General features: G+C 36.9%; 1 protein-coding gene across 2 annotated transcripts in view; it reads right to left on the bottom strand.

Annotated features, from left to right (window-relative positions):
• Positions 1–9,737: 9,737 nt before the first annotated feature.
• Positions 9,738–17,175, bottom strand: part of METTL2A (methyltransferase 2A, tRNA N3-cytidine) — a 31,695-nt gene continuing 24,257 nt past the window's right edge. For both annotated transcript variants that reach the window (XM_016430605.2, XM_001376371.5), the window contains one exon: positions 9,738–15,818. In XM_016430605.2, the coding sequence (XP_016286091.1) occupies positions 15,664–15,818 (155 nt within the window). In that variant the 3' untranslated portion in view covers positions 9,738–15,663. The remainder of the gene's footprint in view (positions 15,819–17,175) is intronic.

The raw sequence follows: 17,175 nt of genomic DNA, 5'->3' as shown, positions 1-17,175 counted from the left end.
TGATTAATTGTGAATGACTTAACTATTTTCAACCAGGAAAGAATCCAGGACAACTCCAAGGCTCTCATGACAAAAAGTATATCCACTACTAAAGAAGGAAAAGGCAGAGTCTGAATGTAGATTGAATCATATCGTTCTTTGCTGTATTTCTTCCATGAATTTTTTTCTAGTGTAAGTAATATTTCTCTTGTGTCCTAATGATAAACTAATATGCATGATATGATACTATATGTATAACCTATATAATATTACTTGCGTAGGAGAGATGGAAGGGGGAAAAAAAGAATGAGACAAGCTAGTGTGAGAATTTGTTTCCCTTGGATAATTATATCTATTATAATTTATTACATATTTGTAAAAATAATAGGTATCATATTATTGTTACATATTATATTGTTACATTATTTAAAAATCCATGCTTAAAAAAATCAAAATGTATGCAACAATTCTCTACTCTCCCCATTAACAAAAATGATCACAGACTCTTTTAACAAAATAATTTGTGTGAATAATTTCCTTAGTTCATATCTTAAATAAAGTTGAGAACTTATTACAATTTATATCTTAATTTATAAGATAAATAACAATCACTTTTGGAAATTCAGTATCATAAGACCATAGGACTACAGAGGCCATTTTATATCACCTCTTGGTGATATAAGGAAAGGATCTTTCCAGCAGTGGAGAGTAATGAGATGCCTCTGTAGTTGTCACAGGCTGCTTGTGAGCCTTTGTTCTTGTATAGGGCTACAATGGAGGCATCTCTGAATTCTGGGGGCATGTCTTCCTCTTCCCATATGCTGGTCAGCACTATGTAGAATGCCTGGAGCGCCTTTCCATTTAAGGCCTTGTACACCTCGGTTGGGATCCCGTCTTTACCAGGTGCCTTGACTGCACTCATTTGTTTAATGGCTTTTTGGACTTCCTCTATTGAAGGAGGGAAGTCAAGTTGTTCAATGGTGTGGTTTTGGGGGATCTGGTCAAGGGCGCTTTGGTCGATTGGAGGTACAAATACAAAGAATGAAACAGTCCTTCCTCTGAAGAAGTTTGAAGAGATCTTTTGACTTTAATTTCAATCTTTCTTTTAAAATTATTTTTATTTATTTAATTTTAACATTCATTTAAAAAAAATTAGAGTTCTGAATTCTCTCTCTCCTTTTCAACCCTTTCCTACCCACTGTGAAATCAAAAAATCAATGATATATGTGAAATCATGTAAAATGTACTTCCATATTAGTCTTGTAGCAAAAAATAAAATAAAATAAACAAAGTGAAAAATTATGCTTTGATCTGTAATCAGACTCCATCAATTCTTTTTCTGGAGGAGGACAGCACTTTTTATTAGGAGTCCTTTGGAATTATCTTGGATCATTATATTGATAAAAAAACTAAATCATTCACAGTGGATCATCATAAAATTTGCGGTTACTGCATACAACATTCTCTTGGCTCTGATCACTTCACTTTGCATCAGTTCATATAAGCCTTTCCAGGTTTTTCTGAAACCACCCTGCCATTTCTTTTCTAAAATTTTATATATATGTATATATGTTTTCCAATTACATATAAAAATAGCTTTTAACATTAAAAAATTGTTTTGAGTCCCATATTCTCTTCTTCCTATCCCTTCCCCCTCTTTGAGGAGGCAAGTAATTTGGAAAAAGATTATACATGTAAGAGTTATGCAAAACATATTTCCATATTAGTCATGTCCAAAAAACAAGACAAAAAACTCAAGAAAAATAAATTTTAAAAAGTATGCTTTAATCTGCATTCTGATTCCATTAGTTCTTTGATGGGATATGGACAGCATTTTTCATCAATACCGAGTCTAAATCATCCACAACTGATCCTCAAATGGTATTGCTACTATACAATGTATGTAATTGTATACAATGTACAATATTTTCCTGGTTCTGCTCACTTTGCTTTCCATCAGTTCATGTAAGTCCAGGTTTTTCTGAAGGTATCTTTCTCATCTTAACTTATATTAGTATTCCATCACAATCTATACTACAATTTATTCAGCCATTCTCCAACTGATGGGCAACCCCTTGATTTTCAATTCTTTTCTGCCACAAAAAAGGTACCATAAATATTTTTTGTACATATCAGTCCTTTTCCTTTTTCTTAAATCTCTTTGGGATTCAGATCTAGTATGCACAACTTTATGGCCCTTTGGGCATAATTCCAAATTACTCTCCAGAATGGTTGGATCAGTTCACAACTTTAGTAACAGTGCATCCATATCTCAATTTTTTCACACTCTTTCCAATACTTGTAATTTTCCATTTTTGTCATATTAACCAATCAGATAGGGATGAGGTGGTACCTCATAATTGTTTTAATTTGAAAGTCTCTAATAAATAGTTATTTAGAACATTTTTTCCATATGACTATAGATACCTTTGATTTCTTCTTCTGAAAATTGCCTGTTTGGGGAGGCGGAGTCAAGATGGCAGCATAGAAGCAGCAAAAGTTCACACCTCTGAAAACCCTTCCTTACCGATCAAAAACTGAATGCTCCTAGGGGACTAAAAATCAAACCTAACAACAAGACAGAGCCAAGGAACCCTCCTGCTGGACTCAATTCAAAAGGTACTCCCCCCCAAATCTGGAATCTGAGAACACTCTGGTTTAAGGAGAAGACAGAAGGAATATCCCAGGACCCTTTCCCCCCACACACACCTAGAGTGCTAAGCCTCCAGTGGCAGTGGGAACCTCTGGGCGGGCAAAGGCACTGGTCTGGAAGGGGTACCTTGTGGGCAGGGCTGTGCCAGGCTCAGAGCATCGAACATAGGAGGCGGGGAAGGAGCTGGAGAGGGAGCACAGAGCGGGCAGCCTGGTCAAAGTGATGGAGACCCTCCACATTGTTCTAGACTTCCAGGAGGTTTTGGCCTCAGAGCACATCCAGCCCAACCCTGCTGAACTTAATCTAATCAAAAGTTTCCAGAGGACAGGGAAGCTCAAACTCCAACACCCCTCCCCCACAGACTGCACTGAGAGATTTGACAAAGCTCCAAGAGGGGACACTGACAGAAAGCTCCAAAACCAAAAAAATGAGAGGCAGCAAGAGCACAGACAAATATGAGGAGCAAAGAAGGGGTAAATATGAGCAAACAACAGAAAAAGAAGAAAGACATTATAATTGACAGCTTCTGTACAAACAAAGAGAAAATGGAACAGAGGAGGAGGGATCACCAAACCATAAAGCAGAAATCCCAGTGAATTGGATACAGGCTTTGGAAGAACTCAAAATGCAATTAAAAACACAATTAAGAGAGGCTGAAGACAATTGAGAAAAGAATTTAAAAACCAAGATAAGTCATCAGGAAACAGAAAATAGTGTCTTGAAAGCCAAAATCAACCAGCTTGAAAATGAGGCAAAGGAGATGAAAGATGAGGCAAAGAATATGAAATATGAGGCAAAGGAGATGAGAGATGAGGTAAAGAGAATGAAAGATGACCTCCAAAGTAAATCAGACCAGAAGGAGGATAACCAAAAAGCCAGGGATGAAATCCAGTCTTTAAGAACCAGAATACAACAACTAGAATTTAGTGACCTCACAAAGCAGCAGGATACTATAAAACAAAACTAAAAGTATGAAAAAAATTGAGGAAAATTTGAAGCATCACATTCACAAAACAGAGGATTTAGAAAATTGTTCAAGGAGAGACAATTTAAGAATCGTTGGTCTGCTAGAAGATCATGACAAAAGAAAAAGCCTGGACATAATACTATAGGAAATTATCCAAGAAAACTGCCCCGATATTCTAGAACAACAGGGAAAAGTGGAGATTGAAAGAATCCACAGATCACCTCCTGTACTTAATCCCCAACTGACAACACCCAGGAATGTTATAGCCAAATTCAAGAACTATCAGACCAAAGGAAAGATATTACAAGCTGCCAAGAAGTCATTCAGATACTATGGAACCACAGTGAGGATAACGCAGGATCTGGCTGCATCCACACTGAAGGACCGAAAGGCATGGCATATGATATTCCGGAAAACAAGTGAACTAGGTCTACAACCAAGAATCAGCTACCCAACAAAACTTACTATATTCTTACAGGAGAAAGTATGGTCATTCAATAAAATAGAAGAATTCCAAGAATTTGTAAAGAAAAGACCAGACCTGAACAGAAAATTTGATGCCCAAACACAGAACTCAAGAGAATCATAAAAAGGTAATTAAAAAAACAGGGAAAAAAGAAAAACAAAACAAAAAAACAACAACTTTTTTAAAGAGACTCAATAAGTTAAAATGATATGTATTCCTATAAGAAAAGAGGTCATTGGTAACTCTTAAAAATTGTTATTATCACCTGGGGGTAACTTGGAGGGAACAGTGACAAATTGTATAGGATGAAAAGAGAAGGCATAAATAGGTATATAGATACATGCATGCATAAATACATATACATGTATATATATGTACATAACTAGAGCTAAAAAAAGAGGTCAATACTTAAAGAAATGGGAAAAGAAACAAATGGGGGTAAATTTATATGTCACAAAGAAACTCATGGTGGAAGGGGGGAGATCATCAATACACTGGAAGGGTAAAGAGGGTGGAGATAGGAAATACTCAACTCTTACATGCATTGAAATTGACCCAAAGAGGGAAGAACAATCCAATCCATTGGGGCAGAGAATAGATTTGTGCCTTGTAGGGGAGTAGAAGGGTAACAAATGGACTGGTGGGGAGGGAAGAAGTACAAGGGAGGGAGAGGGTGGTGGGGGAGTTTTAGAAAGACTGCAGGGAAAATAAGGGGGGAATAAGAAGGGAAGGGGTAGAAAGGGAAGTAAAATAAGGGTGGAAATTAGGGGGACTGATTAAAAACAAACATTTGTGTAGAAGGAAATAGTGAAAGAAGAAAAGGCAGGACCAGGAGTAGAAATCAAAATGCTGGGAAATACACAGCTAGTAATCATAACTCTGAATGTGAATGGAATGAACTCATCCATAAAATGCAAGCAAATAGCAGAGTGGATTAGAATCCAAAACCCTACCATATGCTGTCTACAAGAAACACACATGAGGAAGGTAGATATGCATAGGGTGAAAGAGGATGGAGCCAAATCTATTGGGCATCAACTGATAAAAAGAAGGCAGGAGTTGCAATCATGATATCTGACAAAGCCAAAGTAAAAATAAATCTAGTTGAAAATTGCCTGTTTGTATCCTTTGACTATTTTTTATTTGGGAAATGACTCATATTCTCATAAATTTGGTTCAGTTCTCCAAATATTTGAGAAATCAGGCCTTTACCAAAGAAATGTGTCATAAATTTTTCCCCCTAGCTTCCTACTTCCCTTCTAATTTTGGCTTCATCAGTTGTCTTTGTGTAAAAACTTTTTAATGTAATAAAAATTATCAATTCATTATTTAAAAAACCCTTACCTTCCTTCTTAGAATCATTTCTATATATTGGTTCTAAGGCAGAAGAGTGGTAAGGTCTAGGCATGATGTGCTCAGCATCACACAGCTAGAAGTGTCTGAGGCCATATTTGAACCTGGGTTCCCTAGGTTTGGCTTTCAATACACCAAGCTGCCCCCCAAATTATCCATTTTAAATCCTGTGATTCTCTCATTTGATCATAAATTCTTCCCTTACCCATAGATCTGCCGAGTAAATGTCAACCTGGAAAAATACAAAACCACTAAAGTAGTCAGCAAAACCAAATCTTTAATCAGGAAAGGGATAAGTTCATAATAATTGGCCGCTACAGAAAGCCTAACACCAAATACTACACAGAGTTGAAACCCTGGGACTCTTGGGACAATATTTCGGAGAGGATCAACCATACTACATGATTCTCTAAAGAATAATAGAACTTGGGGATCCTATATACCTTTTGGGGAACTAGGTATAGGAAACATACAAAGACACTTCACAAATTATATTGGGAAAGAGACTATAGCCAGATGGATACAAAAAGTATGGTTCCTGCACAGGTGTTGGTCTTCTTGGGAATGGATCTATGATACAATGAGGGAAACTTTTAGGTCAAAAAGGGTACTTAACATTAGATTATATCTACTAATCCCACCTAAAATGGGATCATTAAGTATTTTAAAGTCTATAGTTCACTCTGAAACAAAGTCAGTCTGGGACTTCCCTTAAGGCATTTTCCCAAGGGACAGGAGCAAAACTTGGGGTTCCCAGATTTCAAATTGATATAAAAATGTTCTCCCTAATTTCGATTCCCATCTTTCTGCTGCAACAGGTTGCCTTCCAAGGGTGAAGGGAGAAACTTGAAGATGGTAAGAGGCTTCCTCAATCGAAAAACAACTTCAGTTTCAGCTAGATGCCTAAGGGAGGGAAAAGGCATGGAGCTGATAATCTATCCTCATACTAGAATCAAGCAGGACTCTTCACATCTGGCATCCCTGTTAGATCCTATGAACCTCATTTACTCTGAGTTGGGAAGATGGGAGGCTTAAGAAAAATCCTCCGAAAGTCCCTTTGTGTCTTAACTTGTTTCCAGTCCCAATCTCCAGAGAGTAGGGGTGATGAGAGCAACCAATTAGTACCAGAGTATACCAATATGCTCCCTCTGGCAGAGGGTTCCAGTCCTTTATTGTTGAAATAGTGTCAAAAACAGGAGAAAAGCGCCTGGTACTCCTTGCAGAGCTACTTAGAACACAAGGGGCAGTAACACAACCATGCCTGTGTCCATGGCCAGATGTCATTTCTTGCTCCATATTCCCCCTCCCCATCAGTAGCTGGAGAAAATTTGCTTTGAGTTTTGTTTTTGTAGACTTTGTTTTGAACTTTGTTTTCATTGAAAAGTGGATATATTTATGTGGGAGCTGAAAAGGAACACATCCAATGATTTGGGTCATTGCTTCATCTTCCCCTAAGAGGATCTTATTTTCTCCCACACCCCAGGGGGATAACTTGGAAACTGGAAAATTCTCTTAATGAATGCCTGAGCATATATTACAAATAGTAATAATAGGTAACATCTATACAGTGCTTTAAAGTTCGCAAAGCCTTAGAAAATATTATTGTTCTTATCCTCACAACTCTGGGAGATGGACACTATTACTCCCATTTTACTGAAGAGGAAGGAGAAGCTGGCAGAGTTTAATGTTAAATGGCTTGTCCAGTCACCACCATTGTTAAATGTCTTAGTCCAGATTTGAATGTCTTCTAGATTCTAAGTTCATAGCTTTATCCATTTTGTCACCTAGCTGCCAAGTGTCAGTTCAGATACCTGTCATATGAGAAAATGAAAAGATGACAACTCCGTGACACTGAATATAACTATATAATATATATATATTATATATAACTATATAAATATATATAATATAATATAAACTCTGAATATAAAGAAGGAAACTATAAGTAAATTAGGTGAACATAGAATAGTATACATGTCAGATCTTTGGAAAAGGAAAGATTTTAAAACTAAGCAAGACTTAAGAGTCATAAAATGTAAAATAAATAATTTTGACTACATCAAATTAAAAAGTTTTTGTACAAACAAAACCAATGTAACCAAAATCAGAAGGGAAGTAATAAATTGGGAAACAATCTTCATAACAAAAACCTCCACTAAGGTCTAATTACACAAATTTACAAAGAGCTAAATCAATTGTACAAAAAAATCAAGCCATTCTCCAATTGATACATGAATAGGCAGTTTTCAGACAAAGAAATCAAAACTCTTAATAAGCACATGAAAAAGTGTTCTAAATCTCTTATAATCAGTGAGATGCAAATCAAAACAACTCTGAGGTATCACCTCACACCTAGCAGATTGGCTAACATGACAGCTATGGAAAGTAAAAAAGTCGGGACATTAATTCATTGCTGGTGGAGTTGTGAATTGATCCAACCATTCTGGAGGGCAATTTGGAACTATGGCCAAAGGGCGATAAAAGACTGTCTGCCCTTTGATCCAGCCATAGCACTGCTGGGTTTGTACCCCAAGAGATAATAAGGAAAAATACATGTACAAGAATATTCATAGCTGCGCTTTGTGGTGGCAAAAAATTGGAAAATGAGGGGATGCCCTTCAATTGGGGAATGGCTGAACACATTATGGTATATGTTGGTGATGGAATACTATTGTGCTCAAAGGAATAATAAAGTGGAGGAACTGGAATAACCTCCAGGAATTGATATAGAGTGAGAGGAGCAGAACCAGGAGAACATTGTACACAGAGACTGATACACTGTGGTACAATCGAATGTAATGGACTTTTCTATTAGTGGCAATGCAGTGTTCCTGAACATCCCGGAGGGATCTATGAGAAAGAACACTATCCACAAGCAGAGGAAAACCTGTAGGAGTGGAAACACAGAAGAAAAACAACTGCTTGATTACATGGGTGGAAGGGGTATGGCTGGGGATGGAGACTCTAAATGAACATCCTAGTGCAAACACCAACAACATGGAAATGGGTTCTGATCAAGGACACATGTAATACCCAGTGGAATTGTACATCAGCCACGGGAAGGGTGGGGGGAGGGGAAAGAGGGAAAGAATATGATTTTTTAACCAAGGAATAATGTTTGAAATTGACCAAATAAAATTTTAAAAAAAGATGGAAGGTAAGGGTTAATAAGAGATATTAAAAACTAAATGTATAACTCTTTCTTGGAGAATATGTATTTTAATTCAAAGTTGATTGGGAAGGAATAGAAATTTAGCACCTTACTTTAGAAAGGCTCCTAGTTCCAGATCATACAAGAGAACATATATAACATGTTTTATAAACCATAAGTTGATATATAAATGCCAGCTGTGATAATAATAATTAGTAGTAGTAGTAGTAGTAGCATAGATGGCACCAGGTTTGTTCCCGAGTCCAGGCTGTACCTTTTCACAAATCTTTAATGAAAGGCTAGATTTCAACCCCTTCCATACTGCTCTTGTATGGATTAGGTTCAAAAGCTGAATCATTCAATTAATCCCAATAATACTCTTCCAAATGATAAGGCAGAATATGCACAGATGAAGCTGTAACACACCAATTAAATGTGAACTCTCAAACTGTGTTAAATCCTCACCAAATCTGTGAAAAGGGATCTATGTTAAACATGCAAACTTAATTAACCATGCATGAACAATTCATTGGGGCTGCTATATTTTGTGAAAGGGCACTGTGGCCACAAATGAAAGAAAAGGCTTTTGACCATATATATGTGACAAAGATTATCTGTCCCAAGTTGGTCTTTTTAGCTACAGTCTAAAAAATGCCAAGAGTAAAATCATCTTCAAAAAAGCAAATGAATTATGTGGGAGCAAGATGAGAATCAGTATGAGCTTTTAAAAAAATTTCCTGTGACATTTACAAAGCTATAACCTTACATAAAAAGCCTAGAATAGGATGTATTTAATTGTAGAGGAACAGAGAACATTTATGCAAATAGATGCATTAGCTCTGACAACATTGATATAGGCAGAGGTTCTCAGTGAAGACCAATGAAATTACTTAGATACATCATGAGTCAGAAGGAACCATGGATCCTCTTGTAAGCATTCTTTTGCATTTAACATCTCGACATCTGCAGGCTTCAATGACAGGTTTTACTTCTCTTCCACTGCAAAGAAATTGACCTCCTCCTCAGTACTCATCATGGAAAGCATCTTCTCAGCCAGATACTAGTCAGGATGATGTATGTGACTTTCAGAAGTTAAATGGCTCCTACATTTTAAGTACAAAACCTGTTTTAGAGAAGGAATTAGCATTTGCACCCTACCACCAGGGTGTTGCTTCTTTTTTTTTTTATTAAGAATCCAAAGAAACAATAGTATAATAGTACTTGACAATGGTAGAAAGGGTTTATAAGATAGTAGTTGCTCTCGAGTGTGCTATTCTCAGAATGGATATTTATGCTCACAAAATGACCTAAAACCTCCTTGAATCTATATTTTCAGTTCATTATGAAGTTCAAAAATATAACAAATTTGTTGGAATTAAAGCTTCTATACAAAGATGTCAGCTTCTATAATCAATGACAAATCCTGAGATGACATTTGGATCAAGACCAGTGAATCCTTAGTCAAAGACCATTAAAATCAAAAGGTCAAATGTATAACAGCTGTATACGAATAATCTAAGGTTTGGAAGAACATATCTGAAACCAAACGCTGTCAAGTTACAATGACCAAAGAGATTTGCATAGGTGGGAGTCTATGTTCTTAAAGTTGAGAGGGGTTGATAGGTTTGGTTTTTGCTGAACTGGTTTTACTTTTTAGAGGGGATGACACAGGAGGATGGGATATGAGGAAATAAATAAAAATATATCATAAAAATTCAAAATTCTGATTATAAAAAACAAAGGGAAGCAATATATTCAGCCTGAGGACCTGAGTTCAAATCCAAGATCAGCAGTCAGTGAAATTATTCCAGTTCCTTGGACCTTGTTCATAAAGAGTAGGTTTCGGGGCAGGTGGCACAGTGGATAGTCTGGCCTAGAGCTTCAAAGACCTAGGTTCAAATCTGATCTCAGACACTTCCTAGCTGTGTGACCCTGAGCAAGCCACTTGTCTTTCAGTCTTAGAATTGTCATTAAGGCAGAAAGTAAAGGTTAAAAAAAATGTAGGTTTGACTATATTACCTCTAAGGTCTATTTTAGGTCAAAATCTGATTCTATGTTTGAGAAGGCAGGGAGGGACTAGTCTCTATCATAGGAGTAATAGCCAGATTTAATAAAACAAAATAGCCCAGATTACATTGAATTTGTTTAGGTGTGTTACTTATTTCATCAGACCATTCAGGGACAAGGCTAAGGTACATGACATCCCCATATCCACTCGAACAGAAAAAATGATAAATGTTTTCTAGCAATTATAGCTTTCCCTAATTTTGAGCTGAAAGAACAACTTGTTTCTCTGGAAGGTGAGTGTAAAATCTCCATATGCAGGCCATTTTTTTGTTATAGAAAAAATTTTCCATTTTTGGATCTTTTTCAAACAGCAATGCTGAATTAATGAAGTATTGTAAAAACAAAGGATTCGGGGTCAGAAGACTTGAGTTTGAATCTGGACTTATCACCCAGATGGGTTTTAGTCACTTTTGCTCACTTTGGAAATTATGGAATTTGGACAAAATGGTGTTCAAGGCCTCTCTCTGCTTTAACATAATCTTATTTTCCATTTATGCTAAAGTTTGCAAGCACATACAAATATTAATGGATCTTCAGGCTCAGGTCCTTAATACATCCTTACTACTCATGTAAATTCTTCCTTTGGCAAAGAAAATTTTAATTGTGATGGGGAAACATGTACATTATTGAGATTTCACAGTAACATGAAAATTTGCAGGTCTAGCCAAGAGTGGTATAGATCTAAAAAAACCCAAACTCAATAAACATGTCCTGGGGTAAGGAAATATGAGTGCAAAATTAAGTTATTTTATGAAAATTAGAGTAAACCATCTACTTACATTAGAAATAGAGAGAGTGTGATAGTACTGTGACTGGCTCAGTCTCCCTCCCTCCTTCTTGCTTTCATATTAGGGGTCTTCAATACATCTATTAATGTTTCCTCATACACCCCAACTTCATTGGTCCTCAATCTACTCAATTTCCAGAACCTACTTCTCTACTACACTTCAGCTACACGCAGAAGTTAAACCCTTGATCTGGTGACTTGGAATCTTGAAGTCACATTTATAACTTCCATGAAAATCCCCGTATTTTCCATCTTAGAATCAGAAAAGCAGTAAGGGTTGACAAAGGGTGTATCAGTGATTTGTCCAGGACTATACAGGTAAAGAAGTGTCTGAGCATATCATTGAACCCTAAATCACTTGTCTCCAGGTCTAGCTCTCTATCTACTAAGCCACCTAGCTGCCCCCATGTTCATTCTTTAATATGATTAAATTGTCTTTTTTATTCCATCTTTCTCTATACCTTCTCAGTCCTCTGTGCTTGGTCCTGGTCCATAATATCCAATTCTCCTATTGCTCAGTTGTTTCCCAGACCATCAGCACCCACAGACTAATCTCCTCTCATCCTTGTCTTGACCCTTTTGGTGAGCTAATTTGTCATTATCTCTTTTATTAAAAGAAAAACACACACAAAAAAACCTCTTTCCTTCTGTTTTATAATCAATACTAAGTATTAGTTCCAAGATGGAAGAGTGGTAAGGAGTAGACGATAGGGGTTGATTGGCCTAGGATCACATAGTTAGGAAGTATCTGAGATCACATTTGAACCTAGGACTTCCCATCACCAGGCCTGGCTCTCAAACCACTGAGCTAACTCACTGTTTCCTCTACACCACTATTTAATCTTAGATCTTTTTTCTCTTTGTCTCATATTGTCCAGTCAAATCCCATGCTTGGGTTCCACCTTCTGCCTCATTCACTACTATTTACATACTGAAAATGGGAACTGGAGTTTAAAAACCATAAAGATTGGGTCCATCACAGATTTCTTATGTAACCTCAACTGGATCCTCATTACAGCAAAGTACTATTCCTACTCCCTTACCGATTCTCCTAACTAAAAGCAGCTGTTCAAAAAGATTGATTTCTCTTCTCTTCTTTAGGTTTTTCATAGGACTCTCTTCCCAGACTCTCACAGCTGAGGAGCTAGCCTCACTCTCTAAAATAGAGGCAGGGAGTTCTCTTTTTTTCCTCTCATCTCACAAATCTTTGACATGTGTCCCACTATCTCTTACTCATCTTGATGGAGTGGCACCTTTGATTTCATCTTCTCCAGATTGCCCCAACATCATTTACCCTCTTAATTTCTTTCTAGATACTGGTTGCTGGCCTGACACTTACAAACACCCTTCCTCCCCCATCCTTAAAAAATAAAATTCTTTGCTGGTATTTAAAGCTCTTCACAACCCGACTCCTTCCTATTTCTAGTCTTATTTTACTCCTCCATATTTGGTGACTTAGACATACTGGTTTACTTGTTCTGGTGTCTCTGCCTTTGTACTGTTTGTTCTCTAAATCTGGAATATTCTCCCTACTCATCCTTATCTCTTCAAACTGCACAAATGTCACTTGATGTAAGAGACTTTTCTCTGGTTCCCCCAACCTGCTAAAATTAAAACTATCTTTTACCTATTCTGATGAATGATCTACTTATATATATGTTGTCTCCTCTATTAGAATGTGAGTTCCTTGAATAAGGGACTGTTTTTTGCCTTCTCAAAGTTCAGCACAGGGCCCATCAAAAAAAATGCATTAATAAATGTTTGTTGGTTGATTAAAATGTAATGTGACAGTAATATAGCACTGTTTTGAGGCTTGCAAATACAATGTACATATCATCTCATTTGTTCCTCAATACCCAATGAAGTAGGCACACCATACTAGAGGTCCAGACATAAATTTCCTCTAAATCCCTATTCCATAGAGCACCTGAAATTTCACCAGAGTATTCCTGACAATACATTAGGGGGAGGCAAATCAATCTCCTAACTCACCCTTCACCAGAGCAAGTTAACTTAAAAGGAAAACAAACTCAGAAAGGTTCATAAAAAGGTGTAGAGTTTCTAGAATGGGAGTGAGCACTTGGGAACCTGATTACTTTGGGTATCTAAGAGAAGGGAAAGCATCTTCTGTAGACCAGCAGTCTATAAAGATCTCAGACAACCTGTTTGTATTCAACTAACAACATGAATTAGCTAGGTCTGCTTCAAAAGAATAAAACACAATTTGTAAGATATCATGTGATCTTGATGAAATGTTAAAACACCAGAATTTTATAGCTGTAGAAATCCATAATGCAAAATTCAAATCATTCATAATGAGACAAACTAGTTGAACCAATCTTGAATAAAAGATTACAAATTATAGTTCTCAAGTATTCAAACAAATGTTAACTCTTTTTTATCTCTTTAAAACTGTAGACGGAAGAGCAGCAAGGACTAGGCAACTGAGATTTGCTCAGGATTACATAGTTAGGAAGTGTCTGAGGTCCAGGTCCTCCTGACTCTAGGCCTGGAACCCTATCCATTGAGCCCCATAGCTGCCTCCAAAATGTTCTCAAAAGTAACTGAATTGAGTTGTAAAGGGGACATTTGGTAAATGACTACTCAATTACGATATAAAAGAGAAATAACTTCTCCAGCACAGGGGTTCTTAACCTTGGACTCATGGCAGTCTGGTGAACCTGATGGACTTTCTCAGAATACTATTTTAAAATGCATAAAAATAGAAGTAACAGAATTATGAAGGAAACCAATTATGCTGAAGTCATCAAAATATTTTTAAAAAGAAATTTGAAGACTTTTGCAGAAGGTAAAACCAAGTTATCCAGGAATGAGAATCCTAGATGCAAAATCTTTCTAGTAGATCCTTAGAAATTTAAGGAAATGCTCAAAATTATCCTATATATAGTCCCCAAAGTGGACTGGTGCTCTAAGATACAAGAACCCAAAGGAAATTTATGTCTGGATCTCCGGTAGCACTGTCTCATTGGAGAGGTGATATAATGGACTCAGAAGGGTTAAGTAACTCATCTATAGCCACAAGGCTAATTAAGGATTCAATTTGAAATCAGGCTTATGATAATAGTAACAAGTATAAAGGTATTCCACTGCACTAAGCTCCAACATTCATAACTGTGGTATAAAATCTAAAGTGATGAAAAACTATAAACTTTTTTCATCAACAAATTTTAAGATAGGACTGACTTTTCTTACTTTCCAGACTAAATTATCAACAAAACTTGAATTGTAAGATCAAGAAGATGCTACAAAGATGTTCTATGCTTGCACTCTGATAGATTCATTTGTTCATTTTTCTTCAAAAACAAAAAACAAACAAACAAAAAAAACCCTAATGACCCCAAAATTGGTTCAGTATCTTAACTCTAATACACAGTACAATGATATGGTGTTTAAGGCCAAGTTGAATATTTGTTGCAAATTAACTCCTTAGAGTTTATACATTTCAAGATTCCCACAGAGTAGAAATGCAGAAGAAAACATGATTGATCATATGGTTCAATGGGTATACGATTGTGGATGTTGACTTTGAATGATCACTCTATTGCAAATATTAATGATATGGAAATGGGTTTTTGAACAATGATATATATAATCATTGGCTCTGGGAGTTGGGGAGGGAGCAGGGGAGGGAAAGAACATGAATCATGTAACCATGGAAAAATATTCTAAATTAATAAAAAATATTAAAAAAAAAGGTTCCCACAGATGTTTTTCAGATGTTAAAGTGATAGCAAGGCTTCCATTAAGACATCAGGTCAAGAAAGCAGGAAAAGAAGAAAATCTGTCCAAAAGCACTTTGGAAAGGAACACTTAAAGGACAACAAAGTGAATCAGTGGATAGAGAGCTAGATGTAGGGATGGGAGAGCTTAGGTTTAAATCTGGCCTCAGATACTTCCTAGCTATGTGATCCTGGGCAAGTGACTGCTGACCCCTAATACTTAGTTTTTACCACTTGTCTTTCTTGAAATCAATACATAGTATTAAGTCTAAGGTGCCAGGTAAGGTTTGAAAAAAAAAGGAATGCTCAAATAATAATTATGGATAAAATGTAATTTTTCAAACTGAAAATATCTGATCTTTAGATTCCTTAAAATATTCCACATGAAGATAACACAAAACATTGTGATCATATAGATCCTCTATTCATATAAAAAGGTACAGAAACATAACACTTGTCAGGGAATCACTCATTCCAGTGTCTAACAAGATGAATTCCTCTCAGCTTATGTTTGGGGAAAAAGGTTTGCGGTATTTGCACTGGATCCAAACTCGATACATTGTCAATTGTTTCCCTCGGTTTACTTGGAGTCGATGATCCACCATGTTCTGAACTTTTTCCAATCCAGCAGTAGTAAACAGTGTATCTAGTTCATCTGGTTGAGGAAAGATAACATTAGCAAAATTGTTCAACAGAAAAACATTCAGTACATCATACCTCATATTAACCTAAACTCTTATGATGATATAAATACTTGCTCTTCCTTCCACAAATATGAACATTCTAGGTCAGTGGTCACCAAAAGTTTGGTTTGTGCCCTCTATAATGTGCTTATTTACAAATTAAACATATGTACTACTACAGTGTTAACTTAAAAAGAATGAGCTAAAGACGATATAATGATGCTTGATTTTAATGGCAAGAGGGAGTCCCCTTATAATAGGGGAACAACAGGGTCAGATCCACCCTTTCAGAAAGCCATTTTGGCAGCTAGGTGGATGATAGCTTAGAGAGGGGAGAATTAGGCAGAGGCAGAGGCAGAGACCAATTAGGAGGTTACTGCAAAGGATAAGGTGATAGGTAGTAAGGACTAAACTAGGGCGAAGGTTATGTGAACAGTGAGAATAGGACATGTGAGAGAAGAATGGTAAAGGAGAGTGGTAGAATTGTAAGTCAGGAAGATCTAGGTCCTAGTTCATTTCAAATACTACCTATGTGACTAGAAAAGTCAGTTAGCCTTTTTGTTTCTCAGAGCCCTCATCTGTAATATTAGGAGATTGGATTCAATGATTTCTAAGGTCCCTTCCAGCTCTTTACTGATAGTTCTTTGTGGAGCCAGAAATAATAACATTTGGATGATGATTAGATATGTGGGATGAGAGAGGCAAAAGTTGGAATTTGTTCTGAACCTGGGTGACTAAAAAGATAGTGCGTCCTTAATGCTCTGAGGGCAGTTTGGAATAGAAGCATGCCGGGTATAGTCAGGGTACAATGTCCTTTCTCCTTATCTCCCTTCACTCCTCCAACTTAAGTTAACCCAGCCTCAAGGGGCTGCTAGACAGGAAGAGCAATATGGCTGCTCACACACAAGGGGACCAAAGTGGGGAAGTATTAGGGGAAAAGTGTAGATATCGCTTTTTAGAAACAAGCCCCACAATGTGTTATCCTGAAGAGGGTGGGATGCTACCCATCTTGCCACTCTTTAATCTACAGCCCCCACTTTGGAGACTACTACACTAAGTTTATTCTTATTTGGCTGAAATTAGAACTCTGTAAATGTGTAAAACTATGAGTAAACTCAGGGGTAGCTGGGTGGCTCAGTGGATTGAGAGCCATGCCTAGGGAGGGGAGGTCCAGGGTTCAAATCTGGCCTCAGACACTTCCTAGCTATGTAATCATGGGCAAGTCACTTAACCCCCATTGCCTAGCCTTTACCACTCTTCTACCTTAGAGCCAATACACAGTATTGATTCTAAGATGGAAGGTAAGGGCTTAAAAAAACAAAAAACTAT

The sequence above is a fragment of the Monodelphis domestica genome, chromosome 2 (genome assembly GCF_027887165.1).
Source record: "Monodelphis domestica isolate mMonDom1 chromosome 2, mMonDom1.pri, whole genome shotgun sequence".
Taxonomy (NCBI): domain Eukaryota; kingdom Metazoa; phylum Chordata; class Mammalia; order Didelphimorphia; family Didelphidae; genus Monodelphis; species Monodelphis domestica.
Note: the sequence above shows the minus strand (reverse complement) of the source record. Positions and strands in the feature narration are given on the sequence as shown.